Source organism: Lynx canadensis, chromosome A2, assembly GCF_007474595.2.
Source record: "Lynx canadensis isolate LIC74 chromosome A2, mLynCan4.pri.v2, whole genome shotgun sequence".
NCBI classification, from domain to species: domain Eukaryota; kingdom Metazoa; phylum Chordata; class Mammalia; order Carnivora; family Felidae; genus Lynx; species Lynx canadensis.
In genome coordinates, this window is record NC_044304.2 from 146,034,560 (window position 1) to 146,057,290 (window position 22,731).

Sequence of the window (22,731 nt, forward strand, 5' to 3'; positions counted from 1 at the left end):
ATGGGCCCTATAAATAAAGTTCAGGAATGACACTGGATTCTGGACTCTGGGAAGACCCTCGACCATGAAGTTGATCTTGGTTTTTGGTGCCCTTTTTGGGCATATCTACTGTCGAGAAACATTTGTGGGGTAAGTTATGTCTTCTGGTGCCTCTTTGAACTTTGTTGCCTGATTCACAGAGTCTCACTGGATGGTGGCAGAATAAAAAGGTGTAAGTGTTCAGCATTTTCAGAGAAGTCCTCTTAGATTTGGAGAGGGGATAGTGGGAATAACAGAAATGAGTGACCAAAAAAAAAAAAAAAAAACCCAAAAAACAAAAAACAGAGATGAATGACATTTAAAGGAAAAAACAAAGTGAAATCTGAACGCATATACCTTTTTCTCTCTGTATTTACTCACATCCCTTGATGATCAGAAGGTAGGGATGATAGACGTCAGTGAAAATCAAGCTGTTTGGCCTACTGTCTCAGCGCATCTCAGTAAGTGATGGGTTACTCTCCTACGACCTCCTCCCAGCCATTCTGGGCTCCATCCTCCATATCTGCCCTTCAGACCGAGTGCCCCAGCTATGGAACCTCATGAAGTCGGAGAACCGGCGCTGCAGATTTCAGCCCAAATCCAACTCTCACGGCTTTGTAGGATTCACCTTTGCTCCCAAGTGTATTGGTTCCAAGATCCTATGAAAGGTTTTAGGCAGCATTTCTTGGAGAGTGTTCCAGGGAGTTAAGGAAGTGGTCAAATAAATTTGACCCAAAGAAGTGGGTGGTCAAATAAATTTGGGAATCAGAGGGTTTAACAAACTATGGGATTTCTAGTGACTCTTACTAAATTCATATGCATTGTAAATCTATAAGAAGGGATCTAGGTTGGCACGTTTACCCATTTTTTTGATCATCAAACTCCTCCCCACTTTTCTTTTTTAACGTGAGGAGAAACTCAAAGGGTTACTATTCCTCAAAACACAGACCATGGGGCGCCTGGGTGGCGCAGTCGGTTAAGCGTCCGACTTCAGCCAGGTCACGATCTCGCGGTCCGTGAGTTCGAGCCCCGCGTCGGGCTCTGGGCTGATGGCTCAGAGCCTGGAGCCTGTTTCCGATTCTGTGTCTCCCTCTCTCTCTGCCCCTCCCCCGTTCATGCTCTGTCTCTCTCTGTCCCAAAAATAAATAAACGTTGAAAAAAAAAAAAAAACCCACAGACCAGTAAGCATTAGCCCAAAGCAGTACTTTGCTCAGTACCTTCCCCTTATAAAAGAGGACTCCTGGGCGTCTGTGCACTAACCAAAAGGAATGAGACTCAAATGGAAGAATTTTCAGATCATGTGGCAGGTGGATACCTGGAGGCAGAAGAGCCTTGAAGATCTCACAGTCTGTTACTTATTTTGCTAGCGTTCACTGGAAGTTTGCACGGCACTTGGTTTCAGAAGACGCGGGTTCTGGTCCTTGTATATGGCTCTCTACCAACCCTTTCCCCACTGCACAAATGCTCAGGGCAGTGACTCAGGAAGTCAGCCTACTGGGAGAAAGCGGTAGAAGGCAAACCGCCACCACCGAGGAAGGGCTATACAAATCCAGATCTACTCCCAAATTTCTTCTCTAAGGATATGCGTTGGCTTGTTTTCCCACTTCTCTTTCCTGCCAAGGTGTCCTTGATATCCTTTATCAAGGATAAAGTGTGGATGGGTGCATGGAGTGAGAAGCACACCATGATTTTTCAGCGTCCTAATTGTCTTTGGCATACCCCAAGTTTGGGTCACATGAATGGGGTTTGGAGACGGCACTCTGATACATTTCAGTTAATGACGACAACAAAAACGTCCTAGGTCTACCCAGATGTGAATTCGATTTCTCTCACAAGCACCAAACTAATTATTCCACTTAAAAAAAAAAAAGCCCCAACCTCATTTCTGAGAGGCAGAGTTTTCAAAGCTATTGCTTATGACCAGCAGGTGTTATTTTAGAAATAATCATTAGCTAAAGGAAAGGTAACTTTAATGGCAAGCTTCCTGCTAGGAGTAGGTACACCTCTTAATTATTATCTAGATACCATTTCCTCAGGGGAAGTAAACTCCTCATTCTGGGGATATGGGTCAGTATACCATTTATTAGTTTCTCGATTGTCAAAGAGATTATTAACCGCTTCATTAACCTCCTTCCTATGTGCGGAGACTAACAGCAGGCGTAACGCAACAGGAAACGGTGTCCAGGGTTTGCTTTTAAGGTCATGTCTGGTTAATATCCTTAGGGACCAGGTTCTCGAGGTCATACCAAGGAACGAAGAACAAATAAGACATCTGGTGGAATTGGAGGTTGAAGAACATCTTCAGGTATCTGTCCTACAGGGAGTTTCTGTTTTGCCACATGACTACTGCACAGTTAGACATGATGATTGGATCTCTTACTTTGACTGTGGCTCATCTTTGACGTGGTGTGAAATGTTAACTCCTGGAGCCGGGGTGTGGAAAACCCAGGCTCCAGTTTCAAGTCTGTGACATTGGGCAAGTCACCTGCTTCCCCTGTGTCTCATGATCCCGTTCAGTATAATGAGGATAAACATGCCATTCTTCTATCTCAGAGGTTTATTGTACGAGTGAAAAGAGAGATCAAATGTGAAAGTTACTTCGAAAAATTGCCGAACAGCTTTAATGCGTTATTTCCCTCCTCCAATAATTTACGGTATTAATGTTCTGTTATGAAATGAATTGGATCACTTGAATGTCAACTGTTAAAAAAAACTGCCATAGTTTTAAATAATCTTTGCCTTCTGTCAGTTTTAATATCTAACCACAGGGGGGGAAAACAATATAACACATATGTTCATGCTTGGATATTTAAAAAAAAGACCCTCTTGCCATATCACAGTGACTCCGTAGTGATTCTAGTCTTGTGGGCAGGAGGCAAAATGGATACAAATTTTGATTTCTGGAAATCTATCCATGCTGAGCTGTCCATTTCCCTGGAATGACCCATGTATTGCCTTGGCCTTTTACCCCTTCCAGCTTGATTTCTGGAAATCACCAACCATCCCAGGGGAGACAGCCCATGTCCGAGTTCCCTTTGTCAGCGTCCAGGCGGTCAAAGTCTTCTTGGAATCCCAGGGAATTGCTTATTCCATCATGATTGAAGATGTTCAGGTATTTATTCCACAGACCTTGCTGGTCCAGATGAACTGAAGGTCCATCCTTTTTTCTCCTTGGATACCCTCTGCCAGGGAAAGGACCTTTGGGTGCCACAAGGGCCTTCCTGCCATCGGGGCTACCCTGCAGAGTGGGTAGGGAGGCACCATCCCTCTCCCATCTGCATTTGGCATGAGTGGGATATGGTAATAAAAAAAAAATTTGAGGGAAAGGGCAAAAGAGAATCCCTGGCATGAAACATCGAGCGCAAACCGAAGCATGTTAGCTGAAGTAAATAAAAGTAAAACGTCACTCATTTAATTTAAGTTTATTTATTTATTTAGAGAGACTGATCGTGTGCGCACGAATGGGGGAAGCGCAGAGAGAGAGAGGGGGAGAGAGAGACTCCCAAGCAGGATCCGCACTGTTAACGCGGAGCCCGACGTGGGGCTCAAACCCAGGAACTGTGAGTTCAGGACCTGAGCCAAAATCAAGAGTTGAATGCCTAACTGACTGAGCCACCCAGGCGCCCCTCATTTAGTTTTTAATTGGGGGTTAACTCGGGCCCTGGGTTCCCAGAAAGGCAACCACAGGACTGTCATCCTATATTTTCAGCATCTGGCTGGCCCCAAAGTCCCGTTAATGCCTCCTCCCCTTTCAGGGTGCTCTCAGAAAGGGGGAAAGGCGTGACCCCAGAGCCTGGAGGACCGGAAGAGGATGCTTGGACTGAGGACCGGGGTCTTAGCATTTCCTTCACAACTGTAGATGCAAACGCATGGCTATAAGCTAATCAGCAGTGTGACTGGTTTTATCTTAGGCTCTGTTGGACAAAGAGAACGAAGAAATGTTACTCAATCAGAGAAGAGAACGGAATGGCAACTTCAACTTTGAGGCTTATCATACTCTGGAAGAGGTAGGTGTTTCCAAATGAGTATCAGAGCAATGGGCCATTTTCTCCTCTGATGACAAGGCTTTTGCTTCGGTCTGGTGGTTTAATGGCAAGTATTCTCATCCTACTTCCTAACTTCTCCAATTTTCTCTGGGATTTCACAGCCAGTATCAGTGTCCCTGCCTTAAAGGCAGGACCTGAAGCCCACATACCCACTCCAGGAGCCGTTCCATTACTTGGAACCGTCTAGGACTGTCTTCAGGGAGCACACAGCCGCTCACGCTGATGAGCCTCTCCCCTCAAGGCCCCTTGGCCAATTTCTGACCTGTGCTACCCACGAAGCCACCTGAGAGTCAGTGCTTCATGGCTGGAGTTGATGAAGACAGACACCTCTGCCTGCCGGGGGAGGGTGGGGTCTCCCAGCCTGACGAATGTGCCCAGACCTCATAGGAGCCGAGGCTAGTGAGGTCTCCGCTGTCTTTTCTGTTGGCGTGAAGAATGCCCCCTTTCCTCCAGCTGGGTCACAAGCTGCCCCCTGGACACCTGGGCAGGGCCACACCGCACTTGCCTCTTTGTGACACCAAGCTTTTCTCAGGGTCCACAGGGGGTCTATTTGCACTAACTGATTTGGAGTGGGGGAATGGAGGGGAGGGGGTGACAAGACGGGGTGGGGGTGGGGTGGGGAGGTGGGGTTGGAGGGGAACAGGGACAGGCGGGGGAATAGGGAAGAGCCAGGGCGGGGGAGAGATCTGGTAGGAACTCATCCCCTAAATCACCAATTCTAAATGCAAAGAACCCTGAAATCAATCGTCCCCCCCTGATTTATCCGATGGCAAAAGCTGACCCGACCTAAACGCATCTGGGGACAAACTCTGCCCTGAACTGCCTTGCTACTCATTTGTTTCACCGCCGGCAATACGAACGTGTTCGAACACGGAGCCAGGCCACGCGTATCGTGTGCAACACACGCTTCCCACGACCCTTCAGAAATTAAAACACCAAAACGAAACGCCGCCACGATTCTTTATTTGAAATACGCAAGGCCCCGACGGCTTTCAGACAAGGGGCTGCGAACCACCGGGGAGAGCGAGGCGAAAAGGGAGCGGAGCAAGCAAGGCGCTCCCGCGCGCTCCCCGGGCCTCGCACACGGGCGTCCGTGTCCCGCGGACAGCAGGTGCCGGCAGCGGCCGGAGGGGCTGTTTTGCCCGCCGGTCACTCTCCGGACACGTCTCACGCCCAGCCCCGGACGCAGCGGCGCAGCGTTTCCATCAGCCTCGCCGAGAGGGGCCCGAGGTAGCCGGCGGCGGACGCGCCTCACGGGCCGGCGCCCCGTCGCCCCTGGCCTGAACCCGCCCCGCTGCCTCCAAAGCCACCTTTCTGCGGGTGCCCCTGGTGGTCGCGGCCCTCCTCCAGGGAGGGCGAGCGGGGGACGCTGCCCCGCAGAGCTGGGCGGGGGGACGGCCTCGGGCAAGCCAGACAAGGGCCATTTTGTCGGAAGCACGAAACTGGAACGAGCCGCCTCCGCTGCCACAAAATGGCTCCCCCCTCGCCGGCCCCTGCAGGCGCCCGGTGACTCATCATCGCTCCCCTCCGCTACCCGCGTCCCCCATCCTGCGGCGTCGGCCGCGCGGCCCTCTCCGGGGCCCGGAGGGAGTGGGAGTGGAGGAGGGCGGAAAAGTCGCTCACGGGGGCGTCACGTCATTCATTTGCAAATGTCTGTTTGTTCATCTTAAACACTGCAGATTTCCCAAGCAATGGATAACATCGTTGCCGAGCACCCCGGTCTAGTGAGCAAAGTGAACATTGGCCATTCTTTTGAAAAGCGGCCCATGGACGTGCTCAAGGTACACAGGTGCAGCTGTGGGTTTTCCTCCCGAGAGGCTTCTAGAATCCCGCTCCTCCCAGGCGGGCCGTCAGTCCTGGCTCTGCCTGCAGAGCGGGTCCCTTTTTTTTTTTTTTTTTTTTTCCTTTCCCCCTTTTTTCCCCCTCCTAACCGGTCCTTGCTGGTTTTGAGTATCCAGCTCCCCACAACCCCCGCCCCCCCTTTCTTTTTCTTTTTTCTCTTTCCTGCGCAAGCTGACGCAGGTCTGCAGGAGTGAATTAATGCTCTCATCTTGATAGATTCACTCGCCGGGAACCAGAGGCGAACGCGCCAATAGGAACGGAGGAAGGGGGAGGCGGTGCGGGCCCCGGGGCGAGGGGGGCGGATGGAGGAGGTGACGAGGGTCCCAGGGTGAGAGGGGGTGGTGGAGGAAATGACGAGGGCCCCAGAGTGAGGGAAGGTTGGGGGTGGCGGTGCGGGCCCCGCGATGAGGTGGGGGCTTTGGAGAAGGTGGTGTGGGCCCCAGGGTGAGTGGGGGGGGGGCGAGGGGATGGACGTAGGGGGGCCGCCTTGGGGTGAGCAGGGGAGGATGGGGGAGGTATTCTGTAATTAATCAAGGTAGGAGTTCTGTACCTTGTTTCTCTTCTCTTTTTCTTTTCTCTCTCATTTTAAAAGTAAGAGATTTACAAAGAAAAAAAGCGCCAAGTACTTGCCTGAGCTGCATTTAAAAAACAGAAGCGTTCCTGCAGCGAGCAGGAGAATGACAGGGCAACTTAACTGCGCAGGCAAATGCCCAGAAAACGAAGGCTTTTCTTTTCCTTCCTTCCTTCCTTCCTTCCTTCCTTCCTTCCTTCCTTCCTTCCTTCCTTCCTTCCTTCTCTTCTGCCCTCCTTCCTTCCTTCCTCCCTTCCTCCCTTCCTCCCTTTCTCCCTTCCTCCCTTCCTCCCTCCCTCCCTTCCTTCCTTCCTTCCTTCCTTCCTTCCTTCCTTCCTTCCTTCCTTTCTTTCTTGGTGCTAGTTGAAAAGGGTTAGGGCTTTACTCCAGCGTGTAACCTCTGACAGTCTTAGTGCTGATAGTTTCAAGCTTTTGCACTTTGCCCAGAAAGAATGAAATGTATTTCCGAGTTTCCTAGAAAGAGTTTGTGAAAGAGAGAGAGAGAGGGAAAGAAAAACAGAAAGATAATGTCACAACTCCCTACTAAATTTGGAAATGTTATGGCTGAGAACCAAGGGACTCATTGGGACAGATGGATTTCTCCAGAGTGTTTCTCCCAAAGCAGGCTTGAGAGGAGTGGTTTGCCTATTTTATGACACCGTGGTACATTTGCTAATATTTACTACCTTCTTTAAAAAAAAATTTCCTTTTCTGTGTTACTGCTACCATTGGGCCAGGAAATCCCAGATTCTTCTCCCCCTTGGATTGTCCTGGCCTTCTCTTATCTAGGGTGGTTCGTGGTTGAGAATGTTCTGTGTTTTTTTGAAAGGTCCGCTTTTTACAATTGAGCTCTTTGGAGGAAAAGATATGAAACCCTTTCAACTAAAACTCTCAAAGCCCATGAAATGTAATTTTTAGCAAGGATTTGCATTTCTCATTTACCTTATCTGCTATGTTTAGAATGCAGCACAGAGACAGAAGTTGATGGTGCAAACGACCATCCTCTTTTCCTTCCCATTTACTGATCCAATTGACAAAGCCACTCTTCCAAATAAAACTGAGACCCTTAGGTCATAAAACTTAAACTCTGGAAAACACCTCCAGAGCCTACTACCTATTCTGCTTCTATGAAGGACTCGAAAGGTTATCCCAAGCATTTTTATCACAGAAATAACACAATCGGTGCACAAGTTGGAAAACAGAAACAAAAAAGGAAAAGCATCCCCATGTTCCTAATTCCACAACTACGGGGTGATCGGTGTTAATATTTTGTTGTGTATCTTGCTGTGTCTGTGTTCTCTCTTCTTCCCCCTCTTCCTTTTTTCAGATGGCTGTGTGCATACGTATATAGACATGCATGAACTGGCCTTTCGAGAGAATCAAAATGGCATCGCACTAGTCTGTAACCTGTTTTAGAAAATTTACCCCAAATGATGAACCTGTGTTTTCATGTCATTACGTTACCGGCAACGATTTTCTTTACGAACATCAAAAAGAAAGTCCACGCCCTCTTGTTAGCTTGCATTTAAACTTACGGTAAAAGCACGGGGCCAGGAAAATCATGTGAAATGGGAAGAGTTAGTTGACAACATCACTGTCTACACCTCCTCCTTCTCTCTCGATCACATCAAGTACAGAACGAGGGACAGACAAGGCCCCTGGGGGAAAAGAGGGGGGACAGGAGCCCGCAGAGGTGGAGCCGTTCACATTTCTACGCTTGTCTCACAGTTCAGCACCGGAGGAGACAAGCCGGCCATCTGGTTAGACGCTGGGATCCATGCTCGCGAGTGGGTTACCCAAGCTACTGCGCTGTGGACAGCAAATAAGGTCGTTTTTCCTAAAATTCCTCGATTATTTTGACTTTCTGGGTTAGGCCCCACCCAAACACACAACAGTCTTTGTGATCCGAACGGCCAACGCTGATGCTCTCGGGGAGGCTTTCTCTTGTCGTACTGGCATGAAGCAGGCCCATTCAACCTTTTTTTGGGTATTTCGGTATTGCACTGTCGCTGGGCCTGCCGGCCACTGTGTGCTCCGTTAACAGACACCGCCAGAAGAGATTGAGAGGGTGGTAAGTATAAGGACCCCAGGAGTCAGATTTCAGCATAAGAACAGACTAGAGAAAAATTGCTTCGCTGCCTGGAGCCGTGAGGGCTGAGGGACTTTGTGCTAGAAATCTACAAAATCACCAAAGGGGCTCAGATGGAAAATAGAAATGGGTGCTAGAAGAGTTTACTCTGGCCTACGGATCCAAAGTGAAATTAGCGAAGGGTTTTTGGGTTTTTCTGAAAAGTTTCCACATCAGGTTTTGAAGTCGGAGTGTGGCAATACCTTTCTTCCACATGTTCGTTGGAATTAGAGTCAGGACACCGGGCTGGGTGTGACCTAGTCTGGTATTGCTTAAGTAATTCAAAAATGACACGCTATAAATCAGAATGTTAATTCATGAGCAAAGGAAATCAATCCACATCAGATCATTCAAGCATGTGCAACCACGTGCATACCGACTGATGCATTTTTCCCTTCAATTAAAATGCAGTTACCTTTAGGGTATTATGAAATGGATATTTAACAGTTGAATAATAATGCCTTAGGATGGCTGAGCACAGGAAATGAATAAATTTTAATCCAGCAGAAACTCCAGCCCTACTGCAATTGATGGCAAGTAGAAATTTAATTCCCCAAATGGAATTTAACCGGTTCTCTGTATCTTCAGAAAAGTCTCTACGCATTTAAGTAATCTGTTGTTTGTCATGAGTACTTTTGGAAAGCCTGCCTATGTGACGACGAAAAAACTGAAAAACACTTCTTTGGTTCTTAGCTCCCCTATAAGCCATACAACGCCATTGCGAAGTGCTTTCCCAGAATGAACAGAAAGAATTCTGCTTTTGAGAGAGAATGGATGGGTGATATCTGCGTTTTATTTCATATAAGTAAATTATCCTGACTAGAGATAAAAGTATCGACATTGACGTAGTGAACACGTGAGCGTTGCAGGAGACCGGACTGTAGTCCTGGCAGGCTCTCATTGACCAGCAGTATCTGGTCATGGTCGTGACCATGGTCATGGGATCTGGTTCATGTTTGGAAAAAAAACCACATTGTCTTACTATTCCATCCCTTGTTCCCTGGTGAAAGGGGAGTGTGAGATTGACATATTTGTTGTCTCTGCTCAGATTGCCTCTGGTTATGGAAATGATGTCTCCATCACTTCCATTTTGGACATGATGGACATCTTCCTGCTGCCGGTTACAAACCCCGATGGATATGTGTTCTCTCAAACCAAAGTAAGCCTGGACCTTTTTCTTCTTCAATAAGAATTGATGGAGATGCGTAGGACTTTAACAAACAAACGTAATCTTTCTGTTCTTGATTTACCATAAGTGGAATGACTAATTTCTCAGTAGTGGCCCTGGATGGAGGCACATAGTGGAGTTTCTAATCACCTCTTATTCCAGCACATGATGTCTTTACATATTGCCGCGGTCAGAGCCCATTTCAGCGGTTAGGCTGGGCTGTTAGAGCTCAGCGTTCACAGTGAGTCACCTAGGAGATTTGTTCCGATTCTCTCTGCGTTTTTTGTGGTGGGATTGATAGAAAAGAGGAGGCGGATGTTACCTGCTGACAATTAGATTGCAGTAGGATTTGGGTAGGCAGTACAATGCATTCGGCATGTTACTTACAATCTGTAGAAGAAATCCTCTGTAATATCACTAAAAGGAGTTACGTAGTTTCTTTTCTTTTTTCATTTAAAGTCTCATTACAAAACACCGTTGTGGCAACTGTGACCCCACATATATTCAGAGTGAATCAGAGCTTCAGGTTTATTTTTGGAGGGAGCCAAGTACGGTAGTGTTTTCCAACGGGCGTTTAAAAAGAACTCGTACAAATACTAGTACTCAGATACCCTATGAATAGAGAGTTCCACAGTCAAGTTTGGGAAGTACCGCCTACTGTATCCCCCTCCTGGAGCATCGTAGAAAACATGAAAGTGTTAAAAAAAAAACAAAAAAACCCTAGAAGTGCTGAAGTAAATTAGCCAATTTAGCTCTATATTTTCCTGAAATATTCCATCACAGAACCCTTGCCCTCTCCCCGCTTTGTTTATTGTTGTTTTTATTTTCTGTTATTGTTAAGAGAACTGATGTTCTATGGAAAATGGTTTGGCAGGTATTGACTTGAAGAGATGGGGATTATTTCTCGTCTCAGTGAAATGACCAAGAAGCTCCTGGCAGAACCCTGGAGGAGGACTATTCGCCACCTCTGTGGGCAAGGGAAATTAGCATCATTCCAAAGGGACCTTCCCGGGAGGAAGCAAGGGAAATTAACAGAATTCTAAAGGGACCTTCTCATCAGGCTGAGTGACGGTCCTTCTTTTTTCCTGTGTTCTCTTTCGGTTGGATTTTAAAGAATCGTATGTGGCGGAAGAATCGGTCCAGGATACCCGGAAGCCGCTGTGTTGGTGTTGATCTTAACCGGAATTGGGATGCAGGGTTTGGAGGTGAGCGCCGGGCCTTGCCCCCCAGGGATGGTCCGAAGTTGTCTGGCCCAACTGGCTATTTTGCATGGCTGTGCAGTGTCGTCAGCCTGCTAAGCCCATTCAGGATCGAAGCCATTTAAAAACCCATTTAAAAAACACTTAAGTACATTCCCTTCACAGGCGCGCAGCGCTGTCCCAGATCTCTGAGCAGCATTTAATATATTTTGTCTCACATCTTAGTTTTCCCACAAGCTGTAGCCCAGCTCGGCTTCGCTTCTGAGTTTTCAGAGCGAGACTCGGCACAATGGCGGGAGGCCTCAGGAAGCTCCAGACCAACCACTAGAGGGGGTTAGGATCTACTCAGAGGAGAAGCATTACATCATCTCTGGATGTTTCGAGAAATAAAACTAAAAAGAAGTACAAATAGGATTAGGAAATTGATTTTCAAAAACAGATTCAGAGGGAAAATGCTGGCTTGCTGCTCTGGTCTCGTTGACTCGTGGCTCTAATTTTTTGGCAGGCTGGTTGGGGGGCTCCTTTATGCTTGTAGGGACCAGTTAAAACCCCTGTGTTTCTCTAATTACAGAATTGAAATTTGTTTGTATTTTTCTCACTAGGCCTGGTAACAGTGAGGTTAGGAACTGTCTTTTTCATCGTACTACCCCTAATGCGTAGTACAGGTCTGGCATGATTTAGGCGATCACTAAATATTTGTCAGACGAATGAATTAATGAGAATTATTGAACCAAGAAAGGACCCACTAGGGAATTGTGACAGGATGTGGATGAGTGGCAACTTCATTCATCGCTTTTACAATAGTTTTTTTAGCGTAGGAAAAAAAAAATCAAAGCATACGATCTAAAATACCGCGCAATGCCCAGGAATTCAACGTCAGGCTCCCCCCCCCCCCCAAATGTTATTGTTCTTATTAACTAATCTTGAAATAAAGTGACAGGTTGTATTTATACTTTGTTTATATCCTTTAGAGACCCTGGGGAGTCCCAGCCCCTACCCAGCCCCTCGGAGTTTTTCTAGCATTCAGAGCCCTGGCCAGGTCATAGTGGACCACTTTGGTGGTCACGAGTAACTCTAGTTGCTGAGAAAATCAAGGCCAAAGGTGGCCTCGTTGTCGTCAAGTGTAGTGATTTCCTCACCGCAAAAAGGGTGTCAGGGTTCCTTGCATGTGTGGCTTTGTGATTTAGAAGTACAGATGCATAGAATCTTCTACTCTTGGACGCTAAGAATTGGAAGCAATCCCAGAAAAGAGCTTGCTCAACTCCCACCCAAGGCAGGAATTCCATCTATAATGTTAAATCTAGCTTTTCTTCCAACGACTCCCACAGAGAGGAGATGATCTAATTTGATAGCTCTTTCTGCCATATAGAGGAACCATATTTCTAAAGAAGAGAGATGTGTCCAGAATCACTTCAGTTTGGCCTCCCCTGTACCCTTAGACAGCAACTCGGTGTAGTGCATGGACAACCTTGCTCTGATTTCCAGAGGAAGAATTTAGTGATGCATGGTAAATGCACCCACATGGTGTCTCCTTAAAGCTCACTGTTTCTACTGGGCTTCTTCTGCATCCCATCAGGACCTGGAGCCAGCCAGAACCCTTGCTCTGATTCCTACCATGGACCCCAGGCTACCTGTGAAGTTGAAGTGAAATCCATAGTGAACTTCATCCAGAGCCATGGGAGAATCAAGGCCTTCATTACCCTCCATAGCTATTCTCAGCTGCTGATGTTCCCCTTTGGGTATACGTGTACCAAGCCTGATCACTTTGATGAGCTGGTAAGTTTCTGAAACTTCATTTCAGCTCAGCCACGAAGGTCCGTTGTGTGGACAAGTAAGTTTCAGTCGTCCAGTCAGGTACTGAGATGGGGGTGTACTAGTGACAGGTTACAAATGAATAGGTCCAACTACTGAGAAGTTTGAGATACTGGCAGATGTTTGAAAGACTGGTTGTGGACTTTCCTAAATTAAGTTTCTTTGGGAAATAGAATTCATGAGATTCCTGTTACCTTCATCCAGATGAGCAGGAGCCTAAATTTGACCGTAAATTCCCAGGATGTGCTCTCTGTTGCTTAGGAAATAACCCACTTGAATTTGGACCCGAGGCTCTTAGCTCTGTAGTCAGATGCTGTTGTATGCCAGGGAATACTGTCGCCCAGCTCTGTGCCTCATACCTTCCTGGTGCTTTCGGCTCTATGACCGGTTATCATGCTGTGCCGATGTGTGACGTTGGGCATAAAACACTCAGCCTGCCTGACCTGCTACCTTCCATCATCTCTCCTGTTTCGGAATGAGCAAAATGGTGGTGGCCTTAAGTCAGATGGTGACATCTCGGGGGCTACTTATAATTCAGCAAGAGCTATCTCCAGCTGAAGAGAATGTGCAGATATTCCCAATTTGGCTTTTAGGCTTGGTTTTCGAGACCCATGTGTTAGAGGTAAACCCTGAGATGGGACTTTTTGGTCAGTTTACTTTCAAATGCATTATTGACAGCAGCTCCTGGCAGAAATGGAATAAATTATTCCAATTCAGGCGTATCTCTCATCTCGTCAGTTGGACGTTAGCCCTGTAGGGCAATTTTCAGGGTTTTGATGGTGAGTATTACCACTCAAGGTCAAATCAGAGAGAACCTTAGGATTGAAAAGAACCGAAAAGGTACTTTTCGTAGACCCAGATGACCTTAAATTATCCAAACTGGGTGCTCACATCTCTGCCTGGTAGTCATCCAGCCTGTGTTTGGACAGTTTTCTGCCTCCAAGGGATTCTATTCCATGTTGGGGTATAATTGATTGTTTGAGTTCTTCTTATGGAGACCCAAATCCTTCTCCTTAATGGTTTTTACCTGCCAGTCCTGGTTTATCACCTTGCTCCGTAGAGCAAGTTTGTTTCCCTTTGAAAAGAAGCAAATCCGTTAATTACTTGAAGAGTGATAACCTGCTTTTCCTGGGGTTTTCCATATCCCTACTACATACCTGCTGTTCCTTCAAGCACTCATAACATGGTCCCAAGTTCCCTCACCATTCTGGTTGCTTTTCTCCCAACATGCTTTGGTTTGTGCGTGTTCTTCAAGGGTAGCTCCCAGAAGTGAGCGTAAAACTTGTGTCGTGGGTTAACCAGCACAGAGCAGAGCATGACCATCACTGCCCTCATCCAGACCGTGCACTTCTGCTTAAACAGTTGAGGGTCACGTTAGTTTTTTGGCAGTAGCATCGTGCCGTTGACTCACGTTGGGCTTGTTGACAACTGAAACCCCCAGGCTCTCTGAGGATTCTGCCGAGCCAGGTTTCCCCCATCTGGTAATTGTACGGTTGTTTTCCTGGACCCAAGTTCAAGACCTTACATTTATCCCTAGCAAGGACAGTAAAGCCTCAATCAGTCAAAATTGGAACCCTCAAATAATGGAAAATATTTTGCTGAGCTCTACTTCTTGGAAAAAGAGACAATCATAGGGAAGGAAGCCAATGTAGGGATCTAGTAAAAAAAAAAATCCACTTCCCGGGTACATCCTGGGGTCAGTACGTATTTTCTTTAGCCCCTTACTCCCACCCTATTTCCATCCACACCCCTGAGCAAGGAGAGCTGGTGGCAAAATAATGACCCTGGTGTAGCTGTTGCAAACACCTGGAAGAATACATACACAGTGAAGGTCTTCGTGTTGTATTTTCCAAGCCAACAGAAGTGAGCTAGTGCTCGCTTCTCCGTGAAAATGGCCGAAACGAAAGGGCATGGTGCTTAAGCCTAAGTTAACCGGAGTCCAGTTAATCAGACCGCCTCGTGCTACATTCTGCTATTGGCCATCCGTTCTTCAAGCGACAAGTGTTATCCATCCACCTTTCCTTGGTTCTCTCACTCTAGAATGAAGTGGCCCAAAAGGCTGCCCGATCTCTGACAAGCCTGCATGGCACCAAGTACAAAGTGGGATCTATCTGCTCAGTCATCTGTAAGTATCTGATGTGTTTTCACAAATGACCCAGGTACGATGGCAGGTACGATGTGGTTTTGGGCCAGAGCCTTGCGATGCCCTGATGGGAAATGGAGAGGTCTTCATGCATGGCACCCGGTGTTGCCCAGTTTCCCTCTGTGAGGCTAGGTCCCTCCCATGGGATACTTATTAGGTGATATCTGGAACAGAGAACTTCTTAAATATCTGAGTTATGTACGTTCCTCTCTGTTCGTCCCGATCCTTACAGCTCGCCGTCATCGTGTGGAATCTTGTTGCCGAAAAATAAGCTTTTGTCAAGACTTGGTCCTACGTTATCACTTTTATTAATTATCCCTTTCTTGGCTAAGAGGGATGGTGCTGTGGACTGGGTGTGGGGACAGAATGGGTGCGACTTTTTAAAAGGACCCCGATATTTTAGTGGATGGCCTCTGTCGCAGTCCTTTGTGCAGGTACCGTTTGGGGAGCCAGAGGGGAGGATAAGTCAGGAATCCCGGCAGCGTCAGGAGTAAAGCTGGGGAGCCTGCTGGCGGGCTTTCTGAGACTCCCTTGTCCCACAGTGCACTGGGATAGAAACAGGAAACTGCAGTGCTGTGGGAAAGCCTAACGCATCCGTCCAGATTCTGAGTCCCCCAGAGGAATCCCCCACTGCCTTAGGGACAGACCCAGAAACTCAGGACCCCACAGTCGAATGCTCAGGAGTCTCCCAGTGCTCCCGTGCCCGTGGATCCTTTGGAAACAAATGTCTCTTACAGGCACGCACTCTGCTCAACACACATTTACTAAGCATCTACTGTGTGCGCATCATTGCGCCAAGTACTACAGACATAGAGAACTCATTGTTTAGTGTGGGAGACGAACAGGAAGACAAACGAGCTTCAGTGTGCTGTGTGCAGCAGTGGGTTATACGTGGTACAAAAGTGGTAGGCAGCTGGAAGGATTGGACAGTGGCAGAATCAGGAAAAGCCACATATGGGAGGAGGACAGGATTTTGGTGGCAGCTCACCAAATGGCTGGGGGAGGAGAAAGGGATGGGGCAAAGGCATGGAAGTAAGAACGTGCAGAATGGGCTCTGTGACCCAAAAGGAGATTTGGGACTGCTGGGATAAAAGTGGGAACAAGGGGAGCGGGGCGCTCAGGTTTTTGCGTGCCATGGTAAGTGTAGGTTTTAACCCAGAGGGTTCTCAAAGCCTTTGGAGAGTTTTCATCCGGCAGTGAGTGCGCTGAGGCTTTGTGCTTCAGAGAAGACACAACCAGCAGCAGTGTGGAGGACGGAGTGTGGCGGGCTGGAAGTACAAACATCCCGCAGGAAGAGTAGGAATTGTTCAGGGAGAAATGGTGGTCCACGCTAGTATAGTGCCAGTGAGGACGGAAGGTGGACATTAAGCAGGTAAAACCAAAAGGCTTTTGTCGCTCATTAGAAGGGAGAGCTTCTCACCGAGGGGTCATTAGATCTGGGCAAGTTGAGGTTGAGAGAACTGTAGCGTTTTCAAGTGGGGATGTCCTGTAGGCTTTGGGCTACGTGGCCCTGGGATTCTGGAGAGAGGCTTAAGAGTCGTTGACATGGAGAGGATGGTTGGAACAGGAGAGCAAGGAGATCACTTGAGAGGGAAGAGCCCTGGATGGAGGAGGGGAGCAAGATGTCGGACAACAGAAGGGGTTAGTGAGGGAGGGACACACAGTGGGCCTGGGCAGAGGGGCCAAGAAGCTTGTGTTTCAGAAACCAGGGAAGGAGCAGTTGTTGGAAAGGAAGCAGTGGTTAACCATGACGAAAGGCTACAGAAAGGTCAACTCTGACAAGGACAGAACATTTACCATTGGATTTTTTTGAAGTATTCACTTATTTGTTTTTTCAAGAGAGCCAGAGAGAGAGCATGAGTGGGGAAGGGGCAGAGAGCGGGGGTGGGGGACAGAGAATCCCAAGCAGACTTTACACCGTCAGTGCAGAGCCGGGTTGTGGGGCTCGAACTCAGGAGTTGTGCGATCATGACCTGAGCTGAAACCACGAGTCGGAAGCTTAACCGACTGAGCCACCCAGGCTCCCCCTTTGGACTTTCATCACTAGCTTATTGGTGGCCTTAACCATAGCAGTTTCCTAAGCGTGGTGAGGGTCAGGGGAGGAGTACATGGGGTGGGGGAGAGCGGAGGTCTGGTGAGTAGACTGCTCTTTGGAGGATCTGAGATGAGAATGGAAAGAGAGAGGAATGGAAGGCTTCATTTTTGAGATGAGAGCCTAACTTATTGACCGTGGGAAGAGGACCAATAGAGAGGGAGAGGTGGGAGATACGGGAGAGAGGAGAAGTGACCAAGGCAGTGCCGTTCCCAAGTGGAGGAGAAGAGGGGCCAGAGGAGTCCAGCAGAGGTGGGTAGATCAGGCTTGACTAGGAGGAGCAAGTGTGCAAGCATGCTCGAGGCACCAGCACGGCTCCATTTGTAGGAGGGGGGTGGTGGGAATCCAAGGGAAGGCACATTTGTTAGTCATGGTTTTCTCAATGGGAGTCTCGGAGAGCGGAGGAGGAATAGTTGACTTACCATATCTAGAACAATTGATGGAAATCCAGAAACTACTGATCATGAAAGTTTCTTTTTTTTTTTTTTTTTCCAGTTGGTGGTTTTTCTTTTCTATTTTTTTGCTATTATGATGCATTTAAAAGACTTCACAGCGGGGTGCCTGGGTGGCTCAGTTGGTTAAGCGTCAGACTTCGGCTCAGGTCATGATCTCGTGGTCCGCAAGTTCGAGCCCCGGGTCAGGCTCTGTGCTGACAGCTCAGAGCCTGGAGCCTGTTTCAGATTCTGTGTCTCCCTCTCTCTCTGACCCTCCCCCGTTCATGCTGTCTCTCCCTGTCTCAAAAATAAATAAATGTTAAAAAAAAAAATTTAAGAATAAAAGGCTTCATAGAAAAAAGAAATGGCAATAATCATCATATTTTCTTTCAATTTCATCAGTAATTTTGTCAGTGAACACAAATGTATCTAGTTGTAATCAACATCTATATTCTATTTTGTGTCCAGTTTTTTTCAGTTAACGTTGTTTCCTGTATAGTTTTATGTATTTCCACTCTAGGTACTTGTTATTCCATTACATTGCTGTATCCTGGTTATTGGGCCTTTGTATTGTCTGCTAAATGGTGCTGCTGCATGTTGGTACAAACTTGTTTTTCTTCTAAATGATCTCTTTGGTGTATATTCCTAAGGCAAGATTAGCAAGTCAGATGTTGAATGAACAGATTTGGAGTTATTGTTACATATTGTTTTAGACTATTCTCTGGGAAGACTGATCTGCTTCCAGTTGCCCAGACTTTTTTTTTAAGTTTATTCATTTTGAGAGAGAGAGAGAGCATGAGCAGGGGAGGGACAGAGAGAGAGAGGGGGAGAGAGAGAGAATCCCAAACAGGCTCCACGCTGTCCGTGCAGAGCCTGATGTGGGCTCGATCTCACGAACTGTGAGATCATGACCTGAGCCGAGATTGAGAGTTGGATGCTTGACCGACTGAGCTGCCGAGGTACCCCTGCAGTGGTCCTGTTAAATCATGACCTTTTAAATCATGTTCCGTGTGGAATTGTCCTCTCCTTTGGCAGAGGAACCTCCAAAGAGCAGAGCTCTCCGACTGGTGGCACTGGGGAGGAAGGCCATCATGGCCACTTAAGGCTGAGGAATGCGTGTTTTCTGTTTGGCAGCCTCTGAGTGGAGGCTGGAGTTCAGAATGTCAGCAAAATGGCATCATATGTCCCCCCCACATGGGATCTCAACCATTTTATTATAAGGAGTCTAGTTTTTCACCTTTCTTATCTGAGGTGTGTACAAGGGAGGTAGATCTTGGAAGCCTGAGGTTTTTTGTGCTTTTCTTGGTAAGGTTACAGATATTTCTATTTTTAAAAAGTTTATTGGAGAGTGAGAGAGGAGAGAATCTGAAGCCGGCTCCACTCCGTCAGCACAGAGCTTGATGCGGGGCCCAAACCGTCAGATCATGCCCTGAGACGAAATCGAGAGCTGGACATTAACCGACTGAGCCACCCTGGTGTCCCCAGATATTTCCTTTTTTTCTTTTTAAATGTTTAACCATTTTTGAAAAGGAGAGAGAGTGTGTGTGCACAAGCGGGGGCGTGGGGGCAGAGGAGGACAGAGGATTCAAAGTGGGCTCTGTGCTGACAGCAGTGAGCCCGAGGTGGGACTCGAACTCATGAACCGGGAGATCAAGATCTGAGCCGCAGGCAGATGCTCAATTGACTTAGCCATCCAGGTGCCCCATAAATGAGCAAGTATCAGACAAGCATAGGGTTTGCTGTCTGATCTTTTGGAGCCTGACCATTAATGGTCAGGCAAGTTCTGGCTGTATCTTTGCCCAGAGCTGACTCTGTTTTCGTTGATTCTGGCCTCATTCCAGCTTGGACAAGCACTGCCTCTAAGAACAAGGCTCAATTAAGTACTTTTGCCTCCTGCCCCAGATTGGTATGTAGCTCTGGGCTGAACACCTGCTTCACTCCACCCACGAGGTGGCTGGACTTCTGTGGTGGGTGAGACATTTCCTGGGTAGTTTCTCACCTGGAAAGGGCTCTGAGAAGCTGCACCACAATAGGTGTTGTTACTTGAGTTCTTTCTTAGAGAGGTAGTTGGTGAAAAACCCAGACCCTGGGGGGAGAGGCCTGGTTTTGAGTCCTAGTTCTGCCACTTTGAAACCAGGTGATCGCAGGCAGGTCACTCATTCTCCCTTTTTATGTATTTATCTTTTCTGTTCTTCTGTGAAGAAGCTTGTTGAGAAGCTCAAGACAAGAAGAGCTTGTTGAGAAGCTCAAAAGATAGAATGTGGAATGAAAGTGTTCACTAGCGTTAAGGCATTATATACATGTTGCTGGTTAGTTTCCTGGGGGATTACTCCCCTGCGGGTACCTCGTCTCTTTAAGGTGGTCCAGATTTTTTGATAGGATCGTAGTCATTTATTCACGATGATGGTTCCAATCACAACGGAAATTTATCGAACGCTTCTTCTGCATACTTTATCCCAGCTCCTTCACTTAATTCCTCAGAACCTCGGTTTCCTCACTTGGAAAATGGGAATAATACTAGTATCTACCTTGTGACCCATGTGGGGATTAAATCAACCAATTTAGCGTAGTACCTAACACAGTTAGTAGGTGCTCAACAGGTGTTGGAGTCAGACGCATAATATTATCCCACTGCATTTCTCACTGTGAGATAAGTACTGTAATATTATACCCGTTTGGCAGATGAAGCCTTTGGGAGTCAGAGAGGTAAGTGCCGTAGGTCCCCCAGCGAATGATCTGCAGAATCAGGATTCAGTCTGCAGCCAGGGTTCCGTCCACTGTGGGCCTCTTAGTGGGATAGGCTGGGTCACGTAGCATCAGTTAGTAATTTTGGTACCCTGGGGGATTTGGTTCAAGTCAGCAACCATTTGGGTGAAGGCCAAGGCACAAATCACAGGTGTTTATAGTGTTAGTTCACACAGTAGCCACTAATTCTACTTCTCCCTGGTACAACACCCTGGTCTCCCTGTCTGTCCAGCCCCATTTCTTTTTAATTTAAAACAATTTTTTATATATTTATTTTGGGGGAGAGAGAGAGAGAATGTGTGTGTGTGTGTGTGTGTGTGTGTGTGTGTGTGTGTGCACGGGGTGGAGCAGAGAGAGGGAAAGAGAGAATCCCAGGACGCACGGCTTGAACCCGTGAACCGTGAGATCATGACCTGAGCTGAAAGTAAGAGTTGGACACTTAACTGACTGAGACACCCAGGAGCCCCTGTCTAGCCCCATTCTTAGGGGCTAGGTGACTTCTTCCATCTCTCCCATCCGTTTCTTCCATTTGACCTCTACCTACCTTCCCTGGGAGGAGCTTCAGAGCTCATCCATTGCTCAGATCTTCTGAGTCATGATTGCCATTAAGTCTTCGTAGGCTAATGCCACCTTCCTTCGTCATCTATCACGTCAGCGGCCACGTGTTACACAGGTGCACATCAGTTTATTGATGTAACCCATCACATATAGGTGCTGGGCATATTATTTGGTATCAGAATAAAACTCCCTCCACCCTTACGCTGAAAGTTCCCTGAGGGAGGGCAGGGGCCAAATCTCTTACTCTATTTGTAATCCCTCCTGTCCCATAAGAGAAAATAATGTCTACACCTAGCACTCATCTAAAGAAGGAAGTGATGGTGTGGCCTCCTTAAGGTGTAGAAGATGCCAATGAGGAGAGCAGGCAGGATTCCAAATGGGTAGATGAAGCCAGAGGCTCCTAAAAATGCCAAAGGAAGGCTGAGTATAGCGTCCATTTAAATAACTTTTTGCTTTTCAGATTAATCTTGTAATTTTTCATAAGTGTGATCCTCTACAAAGCTATCTCTGCTTTCAAGGTCCATGAAGATAGGGGTCTGACTTATCTTTGGTAATGGTGAAACTTAACATGGAAGTTGATAGCTGGAGAGGCCAGCGGGAATAGCATAACCAAACTTTATTCTCATTTGCCCTTCAGACCAAGCCAGTGGAGGAAGCATTGACTGGTCGTATGACTATGGCATCAAATACTCATTTGCCTTTGAACTGAGGGACACAGGTCGATATGGCTTCCTCCTGCCAGCCAATCAGATCTTGCCTACAGCCAAAGAGACCTGGCTTGGCTTGAAGACCATCATGGAGCATGTGCGGGACCACCCCTATTAGGGCTCTGGGGAATAGACACCATTAAAAGTTCTTTGGTTTAAAGCAAAGTTGGGTTGTGATTATTCCTTTTGCCAATCCTGATCTAGGAGCACTATTTCTTTGATTTATGTTGCCCTAAAACATAGTAAGCCACTTAGGTTACCCCTTCATCTTAAAAAAAAATCCGTCTTGAGTAAAAAGCTTCCAACATCCTTTAAAAATTTTTTTTAATTGCAAAATATACAGATCATAAAATTGATCATTTTCACCGATTTTTTACAGGTTTATTTCTTTTGACAGAGAGAGAGAGAGAGAGAGAGAGAGAGAGAGAATGAGCAGGGCAGGGGCAGAGAGAGAGAGAGAGAGAGAGAATGAGCAGGGGAGGGGCAGAGAGAGAGAGAGAGGGAGAGAGAGAGAGAATCCCAAGCAGGCTCTGTGCTGACAGTGTGGAGCCCAACAAGGGGCTCTATCCCACAAACTGCGAGATCATGACCTGGGCCGAAATCAAGAGTCGGATGCTTAACTGAGCCACCCAGTCACCCCCATTTTCACCATTTTTAAGTATGCAATTCACTGGCATTAAGTACATTCATAAGGTTGTGCAATCGTTACCACTGCCCATCTCCAGAGATTTTTCATTATCCCAAACCGAAATTCTATACCCATTAAGCAATAACTCCCCATTCTCCCTCCCCCCAGCCCCTCGTAACGTCCATTTGAGTTTCAGTCTCTATGAATTTGCCTATTCCAGGTACCTCCTATAAATGAAATCATATAGGATTTGTCCTTTTGTGATTGACTTATTTTACCTAGCATAATGTCCTCAAGGTTCAACTGTGTTGTGGCATGTGTCAGCTGCTTCACCTTAACAGAGTAGTGTTTAGAGCTAGCAAGGGACTTTCGAGTTCATTTATTCAATAAACACTAATTAAACAACTACATTGTGCCAAGCATTATCCTAGGTGCTGTGTGCCTTTTGCTTTTTTCAATTTCTAGTGTGCTGCATTATAAAAGCAAGTGGGGACTCAAACAAGTGACACTCCTTCTTCCTGGTTGCCCCATCAAGCCTGGGCTCTCAGATGCTCTATGTGTTCTTTTTAGACATTCACTTCCATTAGGGATTGAGATTTTCTTCATGTTGATGGTTTTCTCTGGGAGAAAGGGTGGGAAG

General features: G+C 47.1%; 1 protein-coding gene across 1 annotated transcript; it reads left to right on the forward strand.

Moving 5' to 3' along the window:
• The first annotated feature begins 25 nt into the window (after positions 1-25).
• On the forward strand, positions 26-21,628 carry CPA2 (carboxypeptidase A2). The gene is made up of 11 exons (XM_030308444.1): positions 26-129; positions 2,242-2,323; positions 2,996-3,130; positions 3,930-4,025; positions 5,744-5,845; positions 8,206-8,304; positions 9,654-9,764; positions 10,888-10,978; positions 12,549-12,748; positions 14,825-14,909; positions 21,394-21,628. Exons 1-11 carry the CDS (start codon positions 65-67, stop codon positions 21,579-21,581), a joined length of 1,254 nt encoding a protein of 417 aa, XP_030164304.1. The 5' UTR covers positions 26-64; the 3' UTR covers positions 21,582-21,628.
• Positions 21,629-22,731: the final 1,103 nt, after the last annotated feature.

Excerpts from the sequence above, each read along its gene's own strand:
- CPA2 (XM_030308444.1), top strand. The coding sequence starts at position 65 with ATGAAGTTGATCTTGGTTTTTGGTGCCCTTTTTGGGCATATCTACTGT. Across the intron at positions 4,026-5,743 it reads CTTATCATACTCTGGAAGAG|ATTTCCCAAGCAATGGATAA; the intron begins GTAGGTGTTTCC and ends TAAACACTGCAG. Across the intron at positions 10,979-12,548 it reads TTGGGATGCAGGGTTTGGAG|GACCTGGAGCCAGCCAGAAC; the intron begins GTGAGCGCCGGG and ends GCATCCCATCAG.